General features: G+C 43.3%; 1 protein-coding gene and 2 non-coding genes across 4 annotated transcripts; 2 read left to right on the top strand and 1 right to left on the bottom strand.

Annotated features, from left to right (window-relative positions):
- Positions 1-29: 29 nt before the first annotated feature.
- On the top strand, positions 30-20,541 carry LOC115138103 (store-operated calcium entry regulator STIMATE-like). Of its 2 annotated transcripts, none has more exons than XM_029674601.2 (8): positions 30-1,215; positions 3,010-3,058; positions 3,274-3,369; positions 5,619-5,740; positions 6,260-6,372; positions 6,580-6,657; positions 6,891-7,040; positions 8,017-9,114. In XM_029674601.2, exons 1-8 carry the CDS (start codon positions 1,014-1,016, stop codon positions 8,038-8,040), a joined length of 834 nt encoding a protein of 277 aa, XP_029530461.1. In that variant the 5' UTR covers positions 30-1,013; the 3' UTR covers positions 8,041-9,114. The 2 variants fall into 2 exon arrangements, with proteins under 2 accessions (XP_029530461.1, XP_029530453.1); XM_029674593.2 differs by lacking the exon at positions 8,017-9,114 and adding an exon at positions 14,221-20,541 and having other exon boundaries at positions 34-1,215.
- Positions 13,090-13,161, top strand: trnae-cuc (transfer RNA glutamic acid (anticodon CUC)). Its single transcript has one exon. It is a non-coding gene; the product is annotated as a tRNA-Glu (tRNA).
- trnae-cuc (transfer RNA glutamic acid (anticodon CUC)) lies at positions 13,814-13,885 on the bottom strand. The gene has a single exon. It is a non-coding gene; the product is annotated as a tRNA-Glu (tRNA).
- Positions 20,542-20,559: the final 18 nt, after the last annotated feature.

Genomic DNA, 20,559 nt, shown 5'->3' with positions numbered 1-20,559 from the left:
TGAACCTTCACGTCTTGTCAACATGAGTGGGCAGTCTGAACAGACTCGGAAGGGATGTAGCTTGAAATTCCAGTGGTAAATTAGCTAGCTATGCAACGAATGGACTGGATACTCTGGTCATTATTCATAGATTTTATGCTAAACAGCTTTTTCAAATAAAATCTGGAGTCGTGAAAATATCAATATCATGCATTTCATACATGCAGGAGGGATCAATTGCATGTAACGTTACTTGGACTGGACCAGACAATGTAGCTAATTTAGCTAGCCTAGCTAAATTACCGGCGTTAGCAACTACCTGCTTCACCCTTGTAGCGTTAGGCTAGCTAAAATGACAACTGGTGGTTTGTACCTGACGCGATATTAGCGCAACACATTTGTATTTACTCAAGGCGCTTGATAGCATAGCTAGCTAACGTTAAGTGGTACAGAAATAGCCTAAATCAGCTAGCTTCATTTGCTAGCTAAAATGACATGAAGAACATGCCTTGGGATGACTCATCTTTTACCCGACTGATGTTAAATGCAACTTTGTTGTTAATGTTTCCGTTAGTAAAACATTGAGTAGCTGCATGCATGTAAGTGTGGTATATGCGTGAAGTATCCTTGTCCATGCTTGCCTGTGTATCTAGCTAAGCTAACTAGTTCACGTTAGGTAGGGACCCAAGATGGGTTTTGATTTGTCAAAAGAAGATGCTGACGCATGGTATGTATCTCATCCCTTTATGGCTTTTCGGGAATAATATTATCAACAATGGCATTTGTTTGCTGACACTGGCTACATAGGAAACGAAAAGATATGGATCCGCGGTTAAAAGGGAGAATATTCCATTACTAGTGGCTAGTTATCGTTCTCTGTTTTGCCGAGATTGTCTGCATAACTAGCTAATCGATTGCTAGCTGGATGACGAAGACACCCATTCTATGTGGATGAGACATTTAAATTGACGTTATTGCTTGGCTATCTACCTATATGCCATCGCCCCAACAACCCATTTTTTATCTGGTCAACCATGGCGGTTAGCGGGGTGAGTCTCCTTTCTCAAGCCGGGGACGTGGCTGCTCCGGCCGCTATGTCCTCTTCCAATACGTCAGTGTCCGCCAGTCCCACGCCAGATGCGGACACCCGTGGCTGCGAGAACGGTGCCCTGATGGACTCTTTCGGCATCTTCCTACAAGGCCTGCTAGCGATGGTGGCCTTCAGTACGCTGATGTGTGAGTACAGCCAGCCAGAAGCACACCCAGGCTGGAAATTTGACTTGTTTGTTCAGTATAGGCTTATTGTTGAAATTGGATAACCTGCTTAGGCTACTTGTTTTGAATTGTCTGTCTGTTTTGAATTGGCAAGAATCACTGGCAGTCATAGCATTCACTGTGTCTCAAAAGACTGGATTGGACGGAGTTACTTTGGACACAACAGACATCTATGTTGGCCCATCCCCTTAGTGTGCCTTTTTGGTCATGTAGTTTGTCCTCCCCTTTGATTCAGTGTCAGTGTTTCCCTGGTAAAGAGGAACTTCAGTCACATCAGCAAGAGGTGAGGAATGTTCAGCTCTCAGAGCAGCGATGATGCCTGATGCAGGTTCTAAGCAGGAATTGGCTGGGCCTGAGTCTGCATCAGTCACACAGCCCAGCCCACAGCTTACATGCAGGGTGTGTCAGTAGTTACATACACAACACATAACAGAGTAGTATGAGGGAGCCTAAAGTTACCGCACAACCATATGAAAATGCCACTGTAAACATTAGTTTGGGCATCACACTAGGAAAACAAGCTCCCCTTTTGACAGGTGACATAGACACATACTTTACACACAGGCATGCACACACACAGTAAAGTACTTAACACACACTAGGAGACTGTTGTCTAGTGGTACCATGGCTGAAACACAAATTGAGGATTAGGGTATGTCCAGTAGATTAATGACCAGTTGAGTCATAAAGCATTGAACCACTTCTCACCCAGCAATCAATCATGTGTAATGGATGTTAGGAGAAAGGGGGGGCATGGAAACAAGATTACTATTGTTGGGAACAGCCAGAGCTTTATTTGTCAGCCATTACGTCACATTGGGAGAATACACACGCTCACACAGGGATTAATTAAAGTGTAGGCCTAGACTTTAAAATAACCCAGTGGCTTGTGCCTCTCGTACACATAGGGGCCTGAACCCCAGAGTAGCAGTCGGGCAGTTTCTTTCATGTAGGCTATTGTGTCTGTAGGGGAAAATGTTTGAACACATTCTCCCAACCTAGAGTATCTCATCCCCATTTTTGCATAGCCAGGTTGGTAACCCAGGTGGTCATGCTGAAAGATTCAAGTCACTGATATACCAGTCACGTGGTCAGGACAGTGTGATATGTAATATGACCATGCCTGGTGTAACATACTCATAGCACTAGCCGGTCCTCTTGATTACAGTGCTAAAGGCATATTTCTTTAAGCTCATAAGAAACAACCCAAGTATTTCCTCTGCTCACAGGCCATGTGAGATTTGGCTGATAATGATAGGCACAGTAACATCAGCTTGACTACAATTTTAGTACAGTAGTGTGCCACTTCCTCTTTTACCATTCACCCTTCCTCTATAGTCTGACCTTGCGTAAACATGGCATCTCAATAGCTGACTTGTTAAGAGAATGTAGCCTAATGAACATTGTTTGGTTCAGTCTTAAGTCTACTAGTTAGGCTATGGTGCCAGGTGTAGCCTAGTTAAAAGGGAACACTGAACTGCATTTCCCATCACACTGGCCAATACTCAGAAAAAGGCCCCTTACATTTCATGCTGATATGTTGACCATCATACTAAACTTGATGATGAAAATGTAAAGCCTATTTAAGTTCAGACTTGAGCGGTCCTAAATTAATTTACATGAATAGGCTGATTGAATCTGCTCCTTGACATAATTAGGACAGAGGTACTGATTCATCCCACCGCCGTCGTTTGTGTCCGCGTGGGAAAGAGAGCAGCAGTCCTATATGTGACTCTGTCTGTCTCCTGTCCACAGTAAAGCGCTTCAGGGAGCCCAAGCATGAGAGAAGGCCCTGGAGGATCTGGTAAGACAGGAGCCATCTCACACCCACTCCCAACCAGTGTATTCAAGCTAATCCTCTTCAATATTGCTTATGACCTAGTTACAATGTGAATACTGAATTGCAACTAAGATAAACACAAGAATGGTGCATGTTGTAATGTTATGTTCAGCTTTTGAAACAACTTGAATGCTCAAAGAGTTTTTAAAATATCCTCCTGTCCTGGCCAACTCTTCCAGGTTCCTGGACACCTCCAAACAAGCCATTGGGATGCTGTTTATTCACTTTGCCAATGTCTACCTTTCTGACCTCACAGAGGAGGACCCCTGTTCACTGTGAGTGTCTGTATATTTGTATGTGTCCGTCAGTCATTGTGTTTGTCTAACTGTGCGTATGACTGTATGTAGGATAGTCTCTTTATAACGTTGTCTACCTCTTCTTCAAAAGTACCTTCCTCACCATCTTAAATAAGCATGCCCCTTTCATAAAATGTAGAACTAAGAACAGATATAGCCCTTGGTTCACTCCAGACTCAACTGCCCTTGACCAGCACAAAAACATCCTCTGGCGCACTGCACTAGCTTTGAACAGTTCCTGCGATATGCAACTTTTCGGGGAAGTCAGGAACCAATATACACAGGCAGTTAGGAAAGCAAAGGCTAGCTTTTTCAAACAGAAATTTGCATCCTGCAGCACTAACTCCAAAAATCTTTGGGACACTGTAATAAAGTAAATGGAGAATAAGAGCAGCTGCCCACTGCACTGAGGCTAGGAAACACTGTCACCACCAATAAATCCACGATAATCAAGAATTTCAATGAGCATTTCTCTACGGCTGGCCACACTTTCCACCTGGTTACCCCAACCCTGGCCAACAGCTCTGCTCCCCCCGCAGCTACTGGCCCTAGCCCCCTCCTTCTCCTTCACCCAAATCCAGACAGCTGATGTCTGGAAAGAGCTGCAGAATCTGGATCCCTACAAATCAGCTGGGCTAGACAATCTGGACCCTCTCTTCCTAAAATTATCCGCCACCGTTGTCGCAACCCCTATTACTAGTCTGTTCAACCTCTCTTTCGTATTGTTTTTCATCGTTTTTCGCAGACGTTTTCATCGACCTGGCCAAGGCTTTCGACTCTGTCAATCACCGTATTCTTATCGGCGGACTCAACAGCTTTGGTATCTCTAATGACTGCCTCGCCTGGTTTACTAACTACTTCTTAGAGTTCAGTGTGTCAAATCGGAGGGCATGTTGTCCGGACCTCTGGCAGTCTCTATGGGGGTGCCACATGGTCCAATCCTCGGGCCGACTCTTTTCTCTGTATAAATCAATGATGTCGCTCTTGCTGCAGGTGATTCTTTGATCTACCTCTACACAGATGACACCATTCTGTATACATCTGGGCCTTCTTTGGACACTGTTAACGAACCTCCAAACAAGCTTCAATGCCATACAACACTTTCCGTGGCCTCCAACTGCTCTTAAACGCTAGTAAAACCAAATGCATGTTCTTCAACCGATCGCTACCCGCCCGCCTAGCATCACTACTCTGGACGGTTCTGACTTAGAATATGTGGACAACTATAAATACCTAGGCATCTGGTTAGACTGTAAACTCTCCTTCGACTCACATTAAGAATCACCAATTCAAAGTTAAATATATAATTGGCTTTCTATTTCGCAACAAAGCCTCCTTCACTCATGCTGCCAAACATACCCTCGTAAAACGGACTATCCTGCCAATCCTCGACTTCGGCGATGTCATTTACAAAATAGCCTCCAACACTCTACTCAGAAAATTGGATGCAGTCTATCACAGTGCCATCCGTTTTGTCACCAAAGCCCCATATACTACCCACCGTTGCGACATGAATGCTCTCGTTGGCTGGTCCTTGCTACATATTCGTTGCCAAACCCACTGGCTCCAGGTCATCGTAAAGTCTTTGCTAGGTAAAGCTCCGCCTTATCTCAGCTCACTGGTCACCATAGCAATACCCAAACAGAGCACGCGCTCCAGCAGGTATATTTCACTGGTCATCCCCAAAGCCAACAGCTTCCTTTCCTTTCAGTTCCCTGCTGCCAACGAATTGCAAAAATCACTGAAGTTGGAGACTTATCTCCCTCACTAACTTCAAGCATCGGCTGTCAGAGCAGCTTACGGATTGCTGCAGCTGTACACAGCCCATCTGTAAATAGCCCGTCCAACTACCTACCTCATCCCCATATATATATATATTTTTTCTACTCTTTTGCACACCAGTATTTCTACTTGCACATCCTCATCTGCACATCTATCACTCCAGTGTAAATTTCTAAATTGTAATTACTTCGCCACTATGGCCTATTTATTGTCATACCTCCTTACTTCATTTGCACACACTGTATACAGATTTTCTATTGTGTTATTGACTACGTTTGTTTATCCCATGTGTAACTGTTGTTTTTGTCGCACTGCTTTGCTTTATCTTGGCCAGGTCGCAGTTGTAAATGACAACTGGCCTATCTGGTTAAATAAAGGTGAAATAAAAAAATGAAATAAAAATACCTCAACCTTGATGTGGATAATGTCTCCTCTCTCTTCCTCAGTTACCTTATAAACTTCCTCCTGGATGCGTCTCTGGGCATGCTGCTTATCTATGCCGGGGTGAGGACTGTCAGTGCCATTGTAGAGTGGAGGCAGTGGGATGCTCTACGCTTTGGAGAATATGGTGAGGATCAGGAGAGTGTGTGTTTGTTGGTGTGGATGAGATCCTTTCACCCTGTAGTACACATGATGTCCAGAAGAGGGCAGAGGCTACCTGGTGCACTGCAGTGCTGCAATGTCATCCAGATCAAACAGTGGACCACTGTTAACTTGTTCAACTGAGGCAGAGTTTATGTTTGCTACAATGAACTTTCCCTGGTTCTTTGATTTAAAGACACAATATGCAGTTGAAACAATTACAAAGCAGTCACCCTGCTTCTGTTTTGGTAAAAGGCTGAGATGGGCCTGGAGAAATGTAACCACTCAACAAATATTCAGAGAAGTTGGGACATTTTTTGCCTGTCCTCACTTGTAAAATACTATTTTAGGCTTTGGGGTTTGGGTTAGAATTGGGTTTAGGTTTAGAGTTAGGGGTTAGGGAAAACAGTATTTGGAGTGGGATTCAATTGTTGTTCCCAAAAAAGTCCTCACAAGTATAGTAAGAGGTGTGTGTGTGTGTGTGTGTGTGTGTGTGTGTGTGTAGGAGAGCCTGTGCAGTGCACTGCATGGGCGGGCCAGTGTGCTCTCTACATCCTCATCATGATGTTTGAGAAGGTCCTCATCATCCTGGTCCTACTCATCCCCCAGTGGAAGAAGGTGAGTAGGGGGGGCATATTGGGTAGGGTCCTGACCTTATGACCATTTCAGTTCAGACCATTTCGTATCCGTTCAGTTATATTATCCCTGTGGGAAGTGTATGAATTCTAACAGTAAAGTAAACTTTGTCTGTTTTAACTTAGTTGTTTTAATGTTTGTATTTCCTGTCTTGTTTGTTGTGCTCATTCGTGTGTCTGTGTATCACAGCTGGCTCTCCTGAACCCCATAAACAATCCTCAGTTGGAGCTGGCCATCGTCATGCTCATCGTCCCGTTCTTCGTTAATGTAAGTTAAGTGTGCAGTGCCTCCGTGAGGCAGGGCTCTATGAAGAACATGGTATCATATGGAATGGTATTACTTCATAGGTTGTTGTTTGCGACAACTATGTGTATTTGATGTTATGTTTGTTGACAGATTTTAGCCAGTTAGGCTTGTGGTGTGTGTGATCAAACTGTCTCAGTCATGTGTGTCTGGTGTTGTACTTGCTCAATGGGCTGTGTACCATGTGTTGTCCTCAGGCCCTGATGTTTTGGGTGGTAGATAACTTCCTGATGAAGAAGGGGAGGACAAAAGCCAAGCTGGAGGAGCGGGAGGTGGGGGAGGATGTGCGGGGCAACCGTAAGGTGCGCTACAGACGGGCACTCTCCCACGACGACTCGGAGTCTGAGGTAAGACCTGGACCCCACCACTAACACAGGGCCATTTATAAAGTCATGAACAAAAAAACGGTAAAAACACAATCATACATACATTACACACACAAGCTGGTTTTGGATAGAGCTCCTTGATTTGAGTACTTGATTTGATTCTGAGCCTCGTCCACCTCTCCTCCTTACCCCCAAAATCCCTCTCCTTGCAAACCCTGTGTGGCCTCTTGCTCTCCTCCATTGCCTCAGGCTGGTGTAGCCACTGTGCTAAGCTACATCCTCCCTGAACTCCACTGGCAGTGTAGACAAACCCTGTGTGGCCTCTCGCTCTCCTCCATTGCCTCAGGCTGATGTAGCCACTGCGCTAAACTACATCCTCCCTGAACTCCACTGGCTGTGTAGACAAACTCTGCCCAGCACCAGCAGGAGCCTCTCTCTGGGCTGTAAATCATTCCACCTGGTGCCCATGGTCAGTCACTTTACAGGCCTGTAATCTCCTCCACAGACCAGAGACAACCACCACACTCACAAACATTCATACATTAAGTCATTTAACAGTCTGCCTCAAGCAGGGGGAATTCTTATGAATCAGAAACTGTAAAAACAAACTGTTCATCCGTTAGGAGTTTTTTTTAGAGTCCAGAGTTGTTGCTTTGGTATCAAAGGTTGAGTTTATTGTGAAACCTAGGCGATTGGTTTCTCCAGTAACAAGAGGGTAACTCATGACTCAGCCATAGCACTTAGAGAATTTTTATTTAACCTTTATTTAACTAGGCAAGGATTACCGACACCAACTTTCCCTCTTATTGAGGCAAATGTGCTTACGTCTGTAATATTAGGTGATTAGGCTACACAACTTTCCTGCATATTTTTTGGTTCCAAAACAATTATTTGTTTAGCATTTAATATGCATTTGCATGCTTCCTGCAATGAAAATATCTACCCTGTCCCTGTTTTTGGGTTCCAGCTCACACTCCCTCTCCCCCTTTCCACACAGATTAAAGGGAGAGATGCATCCTGATAAGCACAAGCATACGACTGTTGAGGAACAATTTTAAATGTAATTACGGGGGGATTTTTTATTTATTTTTTAAACATTTACTGTTAGGGTAAGTGGACCTATTAAGCCCACTTATCTTTGGATATAGATATTTTTCTTAAACAAATTCTGCTGTTTTAACCAATTCATCTGGTTGTTATATCCAATTCATCTGGTTGTTATATCCATAAGTTTTTTTTCTTCCAAGCCAATCAAATGTTATTGACAGTTATGTGTAAGTTCCCACTAGTAGCCAATTTCAAAGTTGCAAAAGGTGTGGATTAACATTGAATTCTTACTTACAGGCCTTTCCCAACGATACAGAGAGAAACAACATTTAGAAATGATAAAATAGTCAAACACATAATAATACACGTTGTCCTAGGTCTCTCTTTATGTAGTGTTGTCTCTTGTCGTGATGTGTGTTTGTCCTATATTGTTATTTAATTATTATTATTTCATCCCAGCCCCCTCGGGAGGCCTTTTGCCTTTTTGGTAGGCTGTCATTGTAAATAAGAATTTGTTCTTAACTGACTTGCCTATTTAAATAAATAAACACAATTTATACAAGGGGTTCCACTGCTGAGGTAATTGAGGGATATATGTACATATAACTAGGAATAAAGTGACCAATTAGTAAACCGCAGCATGTGGTCAGTCAAAAAAAGTTGGTCCAGGTATCAATGTGTTTAACTATTCAGTCTGGGTTCTACTAAGCTAACATATGGACTTGTTTTTAGATAGTAATACCACGTATCATTTAGCTATTTGATTTCAAATTTGAGGACCCCTTTAGGTATAAAGAAATTATACAGTACTAGTCAAGTTTGGACACACCTACTCATTCATTGTCATCTCCCGTCTGGATTACTGCAACTCGCTGTTGGCTGGGCTCCCTGCCTGTGCCATTAAACCCCTACAACTCATCCAGAACTCCGCAGCCCGTCTGGTGTTCAACCTTCCCAAGTTCTCTCACGTCACCCCGCTCCTCCGCTCTCTCCACTGGCTTCCAGTTGAAGCTTGCATCCGCTACAAGACCATGGTGCTTGCCTACGGAGCTGTGAGGGGAACGGCACCTCAGTACCTCCAGGCTCTGATCAGGCCCTACACCCAAACAAGGGCACTGCGTTCATCCACCTCTGGCCTGCTCGCCTCCCTACCACTGAGGAAGTACAGTTCCCGCGCAGCCCAGTCAAAACTGTTCGCTGCTCTGGCCCCCCAATGGTGGAACAAACTCCCTCACGACGCCAGGACAGCGGAGTCAATCACCACCTTCCGGAGACACCTGAAACCCCACCTCTTTCAGGAATACCTAGGATAGGATAAAGTAATCCTTCTCACCCCCCTTAAAAGATTTAGATGCACTATTGTAAAGTGGCTGTTCCACTGGATGTCTTAAGGTGAACGCACCAATTTGTAAGTCGCTCTGGATAAGAGCGTCTGCTAAATGACTTAAATGTAAATGTAAATTCAAGGGTCTTTCTTTATTTTGACTATTTTCTACATTAGACTAATAGTGCAGACATGAACTATGAAATAACACATGGAATCATGTAGTAACCAAAAAAAGTGTTAAAGAAATCAAAATATATTTGAGATTCTTCAAAGTAGTCACCCTTTGCCTTGATGACAACTTTGCACACTCTCAACCAACTTCACCTGGAATGCTTTTCCAACAGTCTTGAAGGAGTTCCCACATATGCTGAGTACTTGTTTGCTGCTTTTCCTTCACTATGCGGTCCAACTCATCCCTAACCATCTAAATTGGGTTGAGGTCGGATGATTGTGGAGGACAGGTCATCTGATGCAGCATTCCATCACTTTAATTCTTGGTCAAATAGCCCTCATTGTCCTGTTGGGGGGAAAAAATGATAGTCCCACTAAGCGCATACCAGATGGGATGGCGTATCGCTGCTTAATGCTGTGGTAGTCATGCTGGTTAAGTGTTCCTAGAATTATAAATAAATCACAGACAGTGTCATCAGCATAGCACCATCACACTTCCTCCTCCATGCTTCATGGTGGGAACCACACATGTGGAGATCATACGTTCACTTACTCTGCATCTCACAAAGACACGGCGGTTGGAAGCAAAAAATCTCTAATATGGACTCATCAGACCAAAGGACAGATTTCTACCGGTCTAATGTCCATTGCTCGTGTTTCTTGGCCTAAGGAAGTCTCTTCTTATTGGTGTCCTATAGTAGTGGTTTCTTTTCAGCAATTCAACCATGAAGGCCTGATTCACACAGTCAACTCAACATCAACTGTTCAGAGGAATCTGTTACTGAAACTCTGTGAAGCATTTATTTGGGCTGCAATCTGAGGTGCAGTTAACTCTAATGAATGTATCCTCTGAAGCAGAGGTAACTCTGGGTCTTTCTTTCCTGTGGCAGTCCTCATGAGAGCCAGTTTTCATCATGGTTTTTGCGACTTCACTTAAATAAACGTTAAAAGTTTGTGAAATTATCTGCATTGACTGACTCATGTCTTAAAATAATTATGGACTGTCGTTTCTCTTTGCTTATTTGAGCTGTTCTTGCCATAATATGGACTTGGTCTTTTACCAAATGGGGCTATCTTGTGTATACCAACCCTACCTTGTCACAATACAACATTTACATTACATTTAAGTCATTTAGCAGACGCTCTTATCCAGAGCGACTTTCAAAAGAAGGAAAGGAATTCCACAAATTTTAACAAGGGACACCTGTTAATTTGAAATGTATTCTAGTTGACTACCTCTTGAAGCTGGTTAAGAGAATGCAAAGGTTGGCTAAATATTTGATTTGATTTGTTTAACACTTCTTGGTTACTACATAATTCCATGTGTTATTTCATAGTTGTTATTCTACAATGTAGAAAATAGTACAAATAAATAACCCTGGAATGAGTAGGTGTTTTCAAACTTTTGACTGGTACTATGTATGTATGTGTATATTAGTTGTATTTATTGTTATCAAGAAAAATGGGTCAATTTATATTATTACTTTTTGTCTATCACCCAGCTCTAATAACACTATTGACATTGTTGGGTGACTAAAGTCGCTCTGGATAATAGCATCTGCTAAATAACTTGAATGTGTATATATATATATATATATATATATATATAGCGGTGAGTGCATCGAATCCTTAGTTCTTGACCACCAGGGAGCTGTATCTAATATTAGGAATGCATGTCCTATGGAATTACCGTCACATAGACTTTGTGGCACTACACACGACTGGCCGTGGCATGTGTGATGGGAGTAGTTTCTCATAGACATCTGGATGTAGTGTAGCAGACTGCCACCACATTGCGCATTTCCTCCAATCAGAAGAACCATCTGCAATCCACCAGTGTGGCCCTAACCCACTATTAAATTACCCTCCTGTACACCAAGCATATATAGCTTTAGTAATCTGCCTCAAGCTATAAAAAAAAATGAACAGTGTCTACATAGAGATTAAGAGCAGTGATCTTATAGGTGGTGGGAAATAGCAGGCTTGTTTTATAGTGATGATTTGGACCTAGTTGTTGAAGTTACAGATGCTGACATATTGGTTATGCTGTAAACAACCCCGATAGCAACCCTCTATACTACACCCAGATGCTGACATATTGGTTATGCTGTAAACAACCCCGATAGCAACCCTCTATACTACACCCAGATGCTGACATATTGGTTATGCTGTAAACAACCCCGATAGCAACCCTCTATACTACACCCAGATGCTGACATATTGGTTATGCTGTAAACAACCCCGATAGCAACCCTCTATACTACACCCAGATGCTGACATATTGGTTATGCTGTAAACAACCCCGATAGCAACCCTCTATACTACACCCAGATGCTGACATATTGGTTATGCTGTAAACAACCCCGATAGCAACCCTCTATACTACACCCAGATGCTGACATATTGGTTATGCTGTAAACAACCCCGATAGCAACCCTCTATACTACACCCAGATGCTGACATATTGGTTATGCTGTAAACAACCCCGATAGCAACCCTCTATACTACACCCAGATGCTGACATATTGGTTATGCTGTAAACAACCCCGATAGCAACCCTCTATACTACACCCAGATGCTGACATATTGGTTATGCTGTAAACAACCCCGATAGCAACCCTCTATACTACACCCAGATGCTGACATATTGGTTATGCTGTAAACAACCCCGATAGCAACCCTCTATACTACACCCAGATGCTGACATATTGGTTATGCTGTAAACAACCCCGATAGCAACCCTCTATACTACACTCAGATGCTGACATATTGGTTATGCTGTAAACAACCCCGATAGCAACCCTCTATACTACACCCAGATGCTGACATATTGGTTATGCTGTAAACAACCCCGATAGCAACCCTCTATACTACACCCAGATGCTGACATATTGGTTATGCTGTAAACAACCCCGATAGCAACCCTCTATACTACACCCAGATGCTGACATATTGGTTATGCTGTAAACAACCCCGATAGCAACCCTCTATACTACACCCAGATGCTGACATATTGGTTATGCTGTAAACAACCTCGATTAGCAACCCTCTATACTACACCCAGATGCTGACATATTGGTAATGCTGTAAACAACCCCGATAGCAACCCTCTATACTACACCCAGATGCTGACATATTGGTAATGCTGTAAACAACCCCGATAGCAACCCTCTATACTACACCCAGATGCTGACATATTGGTAATGCTGTAAACAACCCCGATAGCAACCCTCTATACTACACCCAGATGCTGACATATTGGTAATTCTGTAAACAACCCCGATAGCAACCCTCTATACTACACCCAGATGCTGACATATTGGTAATGCTGTAAACAACCCCGATAGCAACCCTCTATACTACACCCAGATGCTGACATATTGGTAATTCTGTAAACAACCCCGATAGCAACCCTCTATACTACACCCAGATGCTGACATATTGGTAATGCTGTAAACAACCCCGATAGCAACCCTCTATACTACACCCAGATGCTTTGACATTTGTTCCTTCCACTTTCACACCTCCCTGGTGGTCTAGTGGTTAGGATTCGGCGCTCTCACCGCCGCGGCCCGGGTTCGATTCCCGGTCAGGGAACAAGCTTTTTGGAAAGAATACCCGTCAGCACAACTTTTTATTTACACCCTTGAGTACTTCTCATTTTACCTGTGCATTCAGAATGTATTCAGACCCCTTGACTTTTTCCATATTTTGTTGTACAGCCTTATTCTACAATGGATTAAATAGAGGTTTCCCTCATCAATCCACACAATGCCCTTATATAGGCAGATGTGTGCCTTTCCAAATCATGTTCGATCTATTGAATTTACCACAGGTGGACTCCAATCAAGTTGTAGAAACATCAAGGACGATCAATGGAAACAGGATGCACCTGAGCTCAATTTCGAGTCTCATAGCAAAGGGGCTGGATACTTACCTAAATAAGGTATTTTGGGTTTTATTTTTAAGACATTTGCAACAATTTCTAAACCCGTTTTCACTTTCATTTTGGGGTATTGTTTGTAGTTTGACGAGGGACAAAAACCAATTTTAATACATTTTAGATTAAGGCTGTAATGTAACAAAGTGGAAAAAGTCAAGGGGTCTGAATGCATTCTCAATGCACTGTATGCATGTGTATTTTAAGATCTGAATGAATGGGTAAAAGGAGAGGTACTCTAGTGTAAATAAACAATTATTGTGGTGACTGGGCTACGGTTGTCGGGCCTTGGAAAGAATAAAACGTGTGTTCCCTGACCGGGAATCGAACCCGGGCCGCGGCGGTGAGAGCGCCGAATCCTAACCACTAGACCACCAGGGAGCTCTGTGTGGAGCCTGAATTTATGTCAGATGGAATGCGTGACAAAAGGGAGGCACCTCTCCAAAAGGTGTAATTTACCAGACTGCCACCAGGGTGAGCACTTTTTTTTACCCTAAGCAATCAGCTTCTACCCCCATCTTTCCACCCCTCTGAGACAGATGGATAAAGAATGATGCATTTCTTCTGACATGGGAGATTTGCTGGCTGCTGTGAGCATTTTAAACTCTGGGATTCAACTCATTTGACCCATATCGCAGTGTTCTTTGAATATCAGCCATCCAGGCAGTGTGACTTCCTTTGGTCTCATTTCCAATCTCTCTCTTTCTCTCTCTCAGATCCTGTTCTCGGCTGACGATGAGATGGACGACTCGGAGGAGGAGGATGTGCGCCGGCTCACTGGCCTCAAAACGGTCAAGAAAAAGAAGCACCGTATGGGGATCCCTGTTTAACCTGGGCCTACCCAGGCTCACTTGGTCTAACCCACTCCTGTATCCACTCGCCTCACTTCACGTCCCGACTCTCTCCCTCTCCAGGCCCCGCTGCCCAGACTGGAGCCTCCTGGGAACATATCGTCTAGATTCCTCTAACAGCAGGCTAGCATTGGTCTCTTTGTGAGTAGGGCGCCTCTGTAGGGAGGTGGGATCATGGAGGACTGCAGATCATGGGGACTATTGGACTGCCTTTACTACACATTTGCATGGGACTCCTGCAGCCTCTACACTGGGAATAGAAACACTCGGGAAAGTATTTTGCTGCAGCTAACCACGTCTGAGATTCCACCATAGATCTATCACTTATGGTGGTGACACTCATTGAAGAAATTAATTGTTATGATTGTGGAAAACCGTTAACACTGGTGTATTTTGGGACTGGTTGAGTGAGTGACGCAGTATAATTGCTAGCACGCCTTCACTGTGGTTCCACACGGACTCTTAAGAGGCCACGGATAATATTAACTGCATCAGGTTAAGCTGTGAATGGTTGTTACTTTTTCTGTGGTTTAACAGATGACCCCTGTTGGATGTAGTGGGAGAGAACAGGCACCTGGGATTGCACTCGGTATTTCCCTTGCCTTCAAGCAAACCTCTGTCATTTTAACATTTTAATACATTTGATACTTATCTTCCGAATCTAAAAGTAATTGTATTCCTCATTTAGATTCCGTATATAAAATGTATGTCTCTTCCTCAGCTAGGCTGACTGCAATGGCCTGTTATAAGAGTTGGTGGAGGTGTGCGTCTGTCTGTGTGAACTTCTCATTCATGCATGTGCGGGAAGTTTAGGATGATGCTCCTATGGAGGCTTTGCTCTGTAAACATGCAGTGTTTTATAATAACACTTACATTTCTAACTCCTAAGCCTATATCATGACTGCAGAGGGAGGACAGGTCAGGACAGTGCAGCTTGGCTGTGTGTGTCTCAACCATGCACCACCCAACCTTAACCTAAGGGACCGAGACCCCTATCCCACTGACGGTACAGCCAGGCTTTTAGGTCTGCAGGCCTGGATCGGGCCCTTCTCTCCCTGTGTGTGTGTGTGTGTGTGTGTGTATATGACTTATCTAGGATCTCTTCTGTTACCTCTTTATTCCTAGTCTTTGGTGTGTCCTGTTTATTTTTTTACAGTAAGTTATTTTGGACTAAAACCATGAGACTGAACCTATACCATGTGTTCTTAATTCAGAGACGGAGTAGATATGGGACCTGAGGGTGTGTCCTCACAACCAATATTCAAACTCTCTGCTCTTGCCCCCATCACTGGTCTAAGGATGTTCTTTGTTTGTTTTGTATTTGTTTTGTTCATTCCTTGTTTTCGACAATGTGCCTGTGTGAATTTACCGTGTTTGTGGATGTTCATCTTGTGCCTCAGATCTTCAGACTTGCAGTAGCATTCAGTTGGTTTGGCTCAGATGTTGAGAACTTGACAGAAGCACAGACCTCTAGACTGGGAGTGACTTTTGGGCCGGTGTACAACCTACAGTACAGTGGAGAGCAGTGCGGGTATGTTTGTATGTTTGTGTGTGCAGTGGTGTAGTACTCGAGACTGGTCTCGAGACCACATATTGAGTGTCTTGGTGTCAGATACATTTGTACTCTGTCTTGACTCGGTCTAGAACAGTGACGACTCGTAATTTCTTCCCGATACCAGCAGAGTAAAAATAAAACATAATTATCAACTTCCATTCAGTCAGTACATAAAACCACTTTGCCAGGCCAAATATACAGTGTATTCAGACCCCTTGACTTTTTCCACATTTTGTTACGCTACAGCCTTATTTTAAATCCTCAATCTACACATACTACCCCATAATGACAAATCAGAAAGATTGTTTTTAGACATTATTTGCAAATTTATACTGAATAAAAACTGAAATAACTTATTGAGGTAAGTAATTCAGACCCTTTGCTATGATATTCTAAATTTAGCTCCGGTGCATCCTGTTTCCATTGATCATCCTTGAGATGTTTCTATGACTTGATTCGAGTCCACCTGTGGTAAATTAAATTGATTGGACATGATTTAGAAAGGCACACACCTGTCTATATAAGGTCCCACAGTTGATAGTGCATGTGAGAGCAAAACCAAGCCATGAGGTTCAAGGAATTGTCCGTAGAGTTCCGAGACAGGATGGTGTCGAGGCACAAATCTGGGGAAGGGTACCAAAACATGTCTGCCGCATTGAAGGTCCCCAAGAACACTGTGACCTCAATCATTCTTAAATGGAAGAAGTTTGGAACCACCAAGTCTCTTCCTAGAGTTGGCTGCCTGGCCAAACAGCAATCAGGGGAGAAGGGCCTTGGTCAGGGAGGTGACCAAGAACCCGACGGTCACTCTGACAGAGCTCCAGAGTCCCTCTGTGGAGATGGGAGAACCTTCCAGAAGGACAACTATCTCTGCAGCACTCCACCAATCAGGCCTTTTTGGTAGTGGCCAGAAGGAAGCCATTCCTCAGTAAAAGGCTCATGACAGCCTGCTTGGTGTTTGCTAAAATGCACCTAAATGACTCTGACACGCGAAACAAAATTCTCTGATCTGAAACCAAGATTGAACTCTTTGGCATGAATACCAAGCGTCACATCTGGAGGAAACCTGACACCATACCCAATAAGACTCAAGGCTGTAATCGCTGCCAAAGGTGCTTCAACAAAGTACTGAGTTAAGGGTCTGAATACTTATGTAAATTATATATTTCTTTATTTTAAATACATTTGCAAAATGTCTAAATCTGTTTTTGCTTAATATGAAAATAGTCACGGGGTCTGAATACTTTCCAAATGCGCTCTATACACTTTCTTAACATTATCTTAACAGCCTTTATCTATTATAGACGTTTGAGCAGTGGCGAACCTATAGGCGTTCCGTGTGTAACATGTTTGTGATTCTGAAAGGACAACAAGCGTAATACCAGCGCACTCATGTAGGAGAGTGCACTATTTGTAAAACACAAAGGGCCAGTGGTGTAGTGGAGGGTATACGCAGGTATAAGCCATATCCCACTTTCTTTTCAGTGGGCATTGCTTATACTCAACAACTTAATCCCTACTGATGCGTATCAGTGTTGTGGAGGTATAAGACTTATCAATTATGTAGTACAATAGAGAAATGATGCACTAAGCCACCTACACAATCGCAAACCCTGTGAAATACACTGCTCCAAAAAATAAAGGGAACACTTAAACAACACGATACAATGTAACTCTAAGTCAATCACACTTCTGTGAAATCAAACTGTCCACTTAGGAAGCAACACTGACAATACATTTCACATGCTGTTGTGCAAATGGAATAGACAACAAGTGGAAATTATAGGCAATTAGCAAGACACCCCCAATAAAGGAGTGGTTCTGCAGGTGGGGACCACTTCTCAGTTCCAATGCTTCTTGGCTGATGTTTTGGTCACTTTTGAATGCTGGCGGTGCTTTCACTCTAGTGGTAGCATGAGACGGAGTCTACAACCCGCACAAGTGGCTCAGGTAGTGCAGCTCATCCAGGATGGCACATCAATGCGAGCTGTGGTAAGACGGTTTGCTGTGTCTGTCAGCGTAGTGTCCAGAGCATGGAGGCGCTACCAGGAGACAGGCCAGTACATCAGGAGATGTGGAGGAGGCCGTAGGAGGGCAACAACCCAGCAGCAGGACCGCTACCTCCGCCTTTGTGCAAGGAGGAGCAGGAGGAGCACTGCCAGAGCCCTGCAAAATGACCTCCAGCAGGCCACAAATGTGCATGTGTCTGCTCAAACGGTCAGAAACAGATTCCATGAGGGCCCTGACGTCCACAGGTGGGGTTTGTGCTTACAGCCCAAGACCGTGCAGGACGTTTTTCATTTGCCAGAGAACACCAAGATTGGCAAATTCGCCACTGGCACCCTGTGCTCTTCACAGATGAAAGCAGGTTCACACTGAGCACTTGTGATAGTCTGGAGACGCAGTGGAGAACGTTCTGAACAACATCCTCCAGCATGACCGGTTTGGCGGTGGGTCAGTCATGGTGTGGGGTGGCATTTCTTTGGGGGGCTGCACAGCCCTCCTTGTGCTCGCCAGAGGTAGCCTGACTGCCATTAGGTACCGAGATGAGATCCTCAGACCCCCTGTGAGACCATATGCTGGTGCGGTTGGCCCTGGGTTCCTCCTAATGCAAGACAATGCTAGACCTCATGTGGCTGGAGTGTGTCAGCAGTTCCTGCAAGAGGAAGACATTGATGCTATGAACTGGCCCGCCCGTTCACCAGACCTGAATCCAATTGAGCACATCTGGGACATCATGTCTCGCTCCAATATTAACTAGGTGAAATTATGTCACTTCTCTTGCGTTCATTGCACGCAGAGTCAGTGTATATGCAACAGTTTGGGCCGCCCTTTTGCCAGAATCTTACGTAATTATGACATAACATTGAAGGTTGTGTAATGTAGCTGGAATATTTAGACTTATGGATGCCACCCATTAGATAAAATACGGAACGGTTCCTTATTTCACTGTAATAATAAACGTCTTGTTTTCGAGATGATAGTTTCCGGATTCGACCATATTAATGACCTAAGACTCGTATTTCTGTGTGTTTATTATGTTATAATTAAGTCTATGATTTGATAGAGCAGTCTGACTGAGTGGTGGTAAGCACCAGCAGGCTTGTAAGCATTCATTCAAACAGCACTTTCGTGCATTTTGCCAGCAGCTCGTCGCTGTGCTTCAAGCATTGAGCTGTTTATGACTTCAATCCTATCAACTCCCGAGATTAGGCTGGTGTTGACATCTTTGCTGAAATCCAGTCAGGTGTGGTTTTTTTTGTGTTTTTTGGCGAATGCGTAATAATGATTTAAAGTTGCGCTGTTGCAACTGCCTGTAAACACACAGTCCAGTTCAAAGTGAATGATTGCAGGCATGTGTTTCAAATGACTTGTTTGTATGAAGGTCTACTATAGCTCTGATTAGCTATAGCGGTCCGTTCCGTGTCGACTCCGGTCCTGGACAAGACCAATGTTTTTATTCGTTTTTTTGTACAGCAGTATCTATTAATTGTCCAAACGCTCGGCCGCTTTCCCACTCTCTATTTTCACAAATCCCTTAGAATACTTCATTCCAAAACATTCTAAGAATTTAGGAAACCATGAAAATGACCATATCTAATTTGTCACTTGTCAGAATAATTTTTTAAAAGTGTCATTCTTCCTGGGGGTGTATATGAACAGATTTCATGTTGAAAAAATGCAGTCAGTTCCACTTTGAATGCAACAGTGTTCCACACACAAGTTATTTCTGTGCTTCTTTCTACATCTGCATTGCTTGCTGTTTGGGGTTTTAGGCTGGGTTTCTGTACAGCACTTTGTGACATCTGCTCATGTAAAAAAGGGCGTTATAAATACATTTGATTGATTGATTGCTAACAGCAAGGTCGCTGCAATAGAAAAGTTCCACTCACCAGATGATGATCATTTGAAACTTCTTGTTGAAAGTTATTCTTGAAATGGGAGAAGCTAACAAATCATCAACAACATCCTCTTTGATAACACCTGCTGCAGCCCTGTAAACTGTTAACCCTTTCCATCCAACAAAAACTGATGATTAAATCAGAACATAATTTTAAAATAGTATAATTTATAATTATTTTATAAATCTTTCGCTATTTCCTTAGCCCATTGTTCCCCAGTGTGTTTGGGTTAGTAATAACTTGTAGAGTGGCTCTATTTGCCCTCGGCATGCATTTATTCACTATTATGAATATCTAAAATATCCATATGCTATTCTGAAATATGAACACTGGACATTTTTAACTCTTATGGTAGTGATTCGACAATAACATTCATGGTCTTGAATTGGACTTGCATTTTTCTGTTCTTGACTTTGTCCCCCCCCCCTTCCTCAGGTCTAGGTGTTGAATCGGTCTCGCTTTAGGTGACCACACAACACTGAGTGTCTGTCTTAATGCTTCTGTAAGTAAGGAGTGGTGATACAGTAAATGTGGTGATGATGAACTGTTTGAGTGTTGGCTGAGGCAAAGGAATAACTGACTGTGGGGTTTGGTAAACGGTGGTACAGGTTGTCCTCCGTTCAACAGAGGGATTTTATTGTAAAAACTAAAATGACTGGCAAATGATCGACTTACATTACCATTAAAAATGATTTTACAATAAAGTTTGTAAAACACTGAAATAACAGATTTTGTCTCTGAACAGAG

Source organism: Oncorhynchus nerka, linkage group LG2, assembly GCF_034236695.1.
Source record: "Oncorhynchus nerka isolate Pitt River linkage group LG2, Oner_Uvic_2.0, whole genome shotgun sequence".
Classification (NCBI taxonomy): Eukaryota; Metazoa; Chordata; class Actinopteri; order Salmoniformes; family Salmonidae; genus Oncorhynchus; species Oncorhynchus nerka.
This window is presented reverse-complemented; position numbering and strand designations above follow the sequence as displayed.

Excerpts from the sequence above, each read along its gene's own strand:
- LOC115138103 (XM_029674593.2), top strand. The coding sequence starts at position 1,014 with ATGGCGGTTAGCGGGGTGAGTCTCCTTTCTCAAGCCGGGGACGTGGCT. Across the intron at positions 6,373-6,579 it reads TCATCCCCCAGTGGAAGAAG|CTGGCTCTCCTGAACCCCAT; the intron begins GTGAGTAGGGGG and ends TGTGTATCACAG. Across the intron at positions 6,658-6,890 it reads TCGTCCCGTTCTTCGTTAAT|GCCCTGATGTTTTGGGTGGT; the intron begins GTAAGTTAAGTG and ends TGTTGTCCTCAG.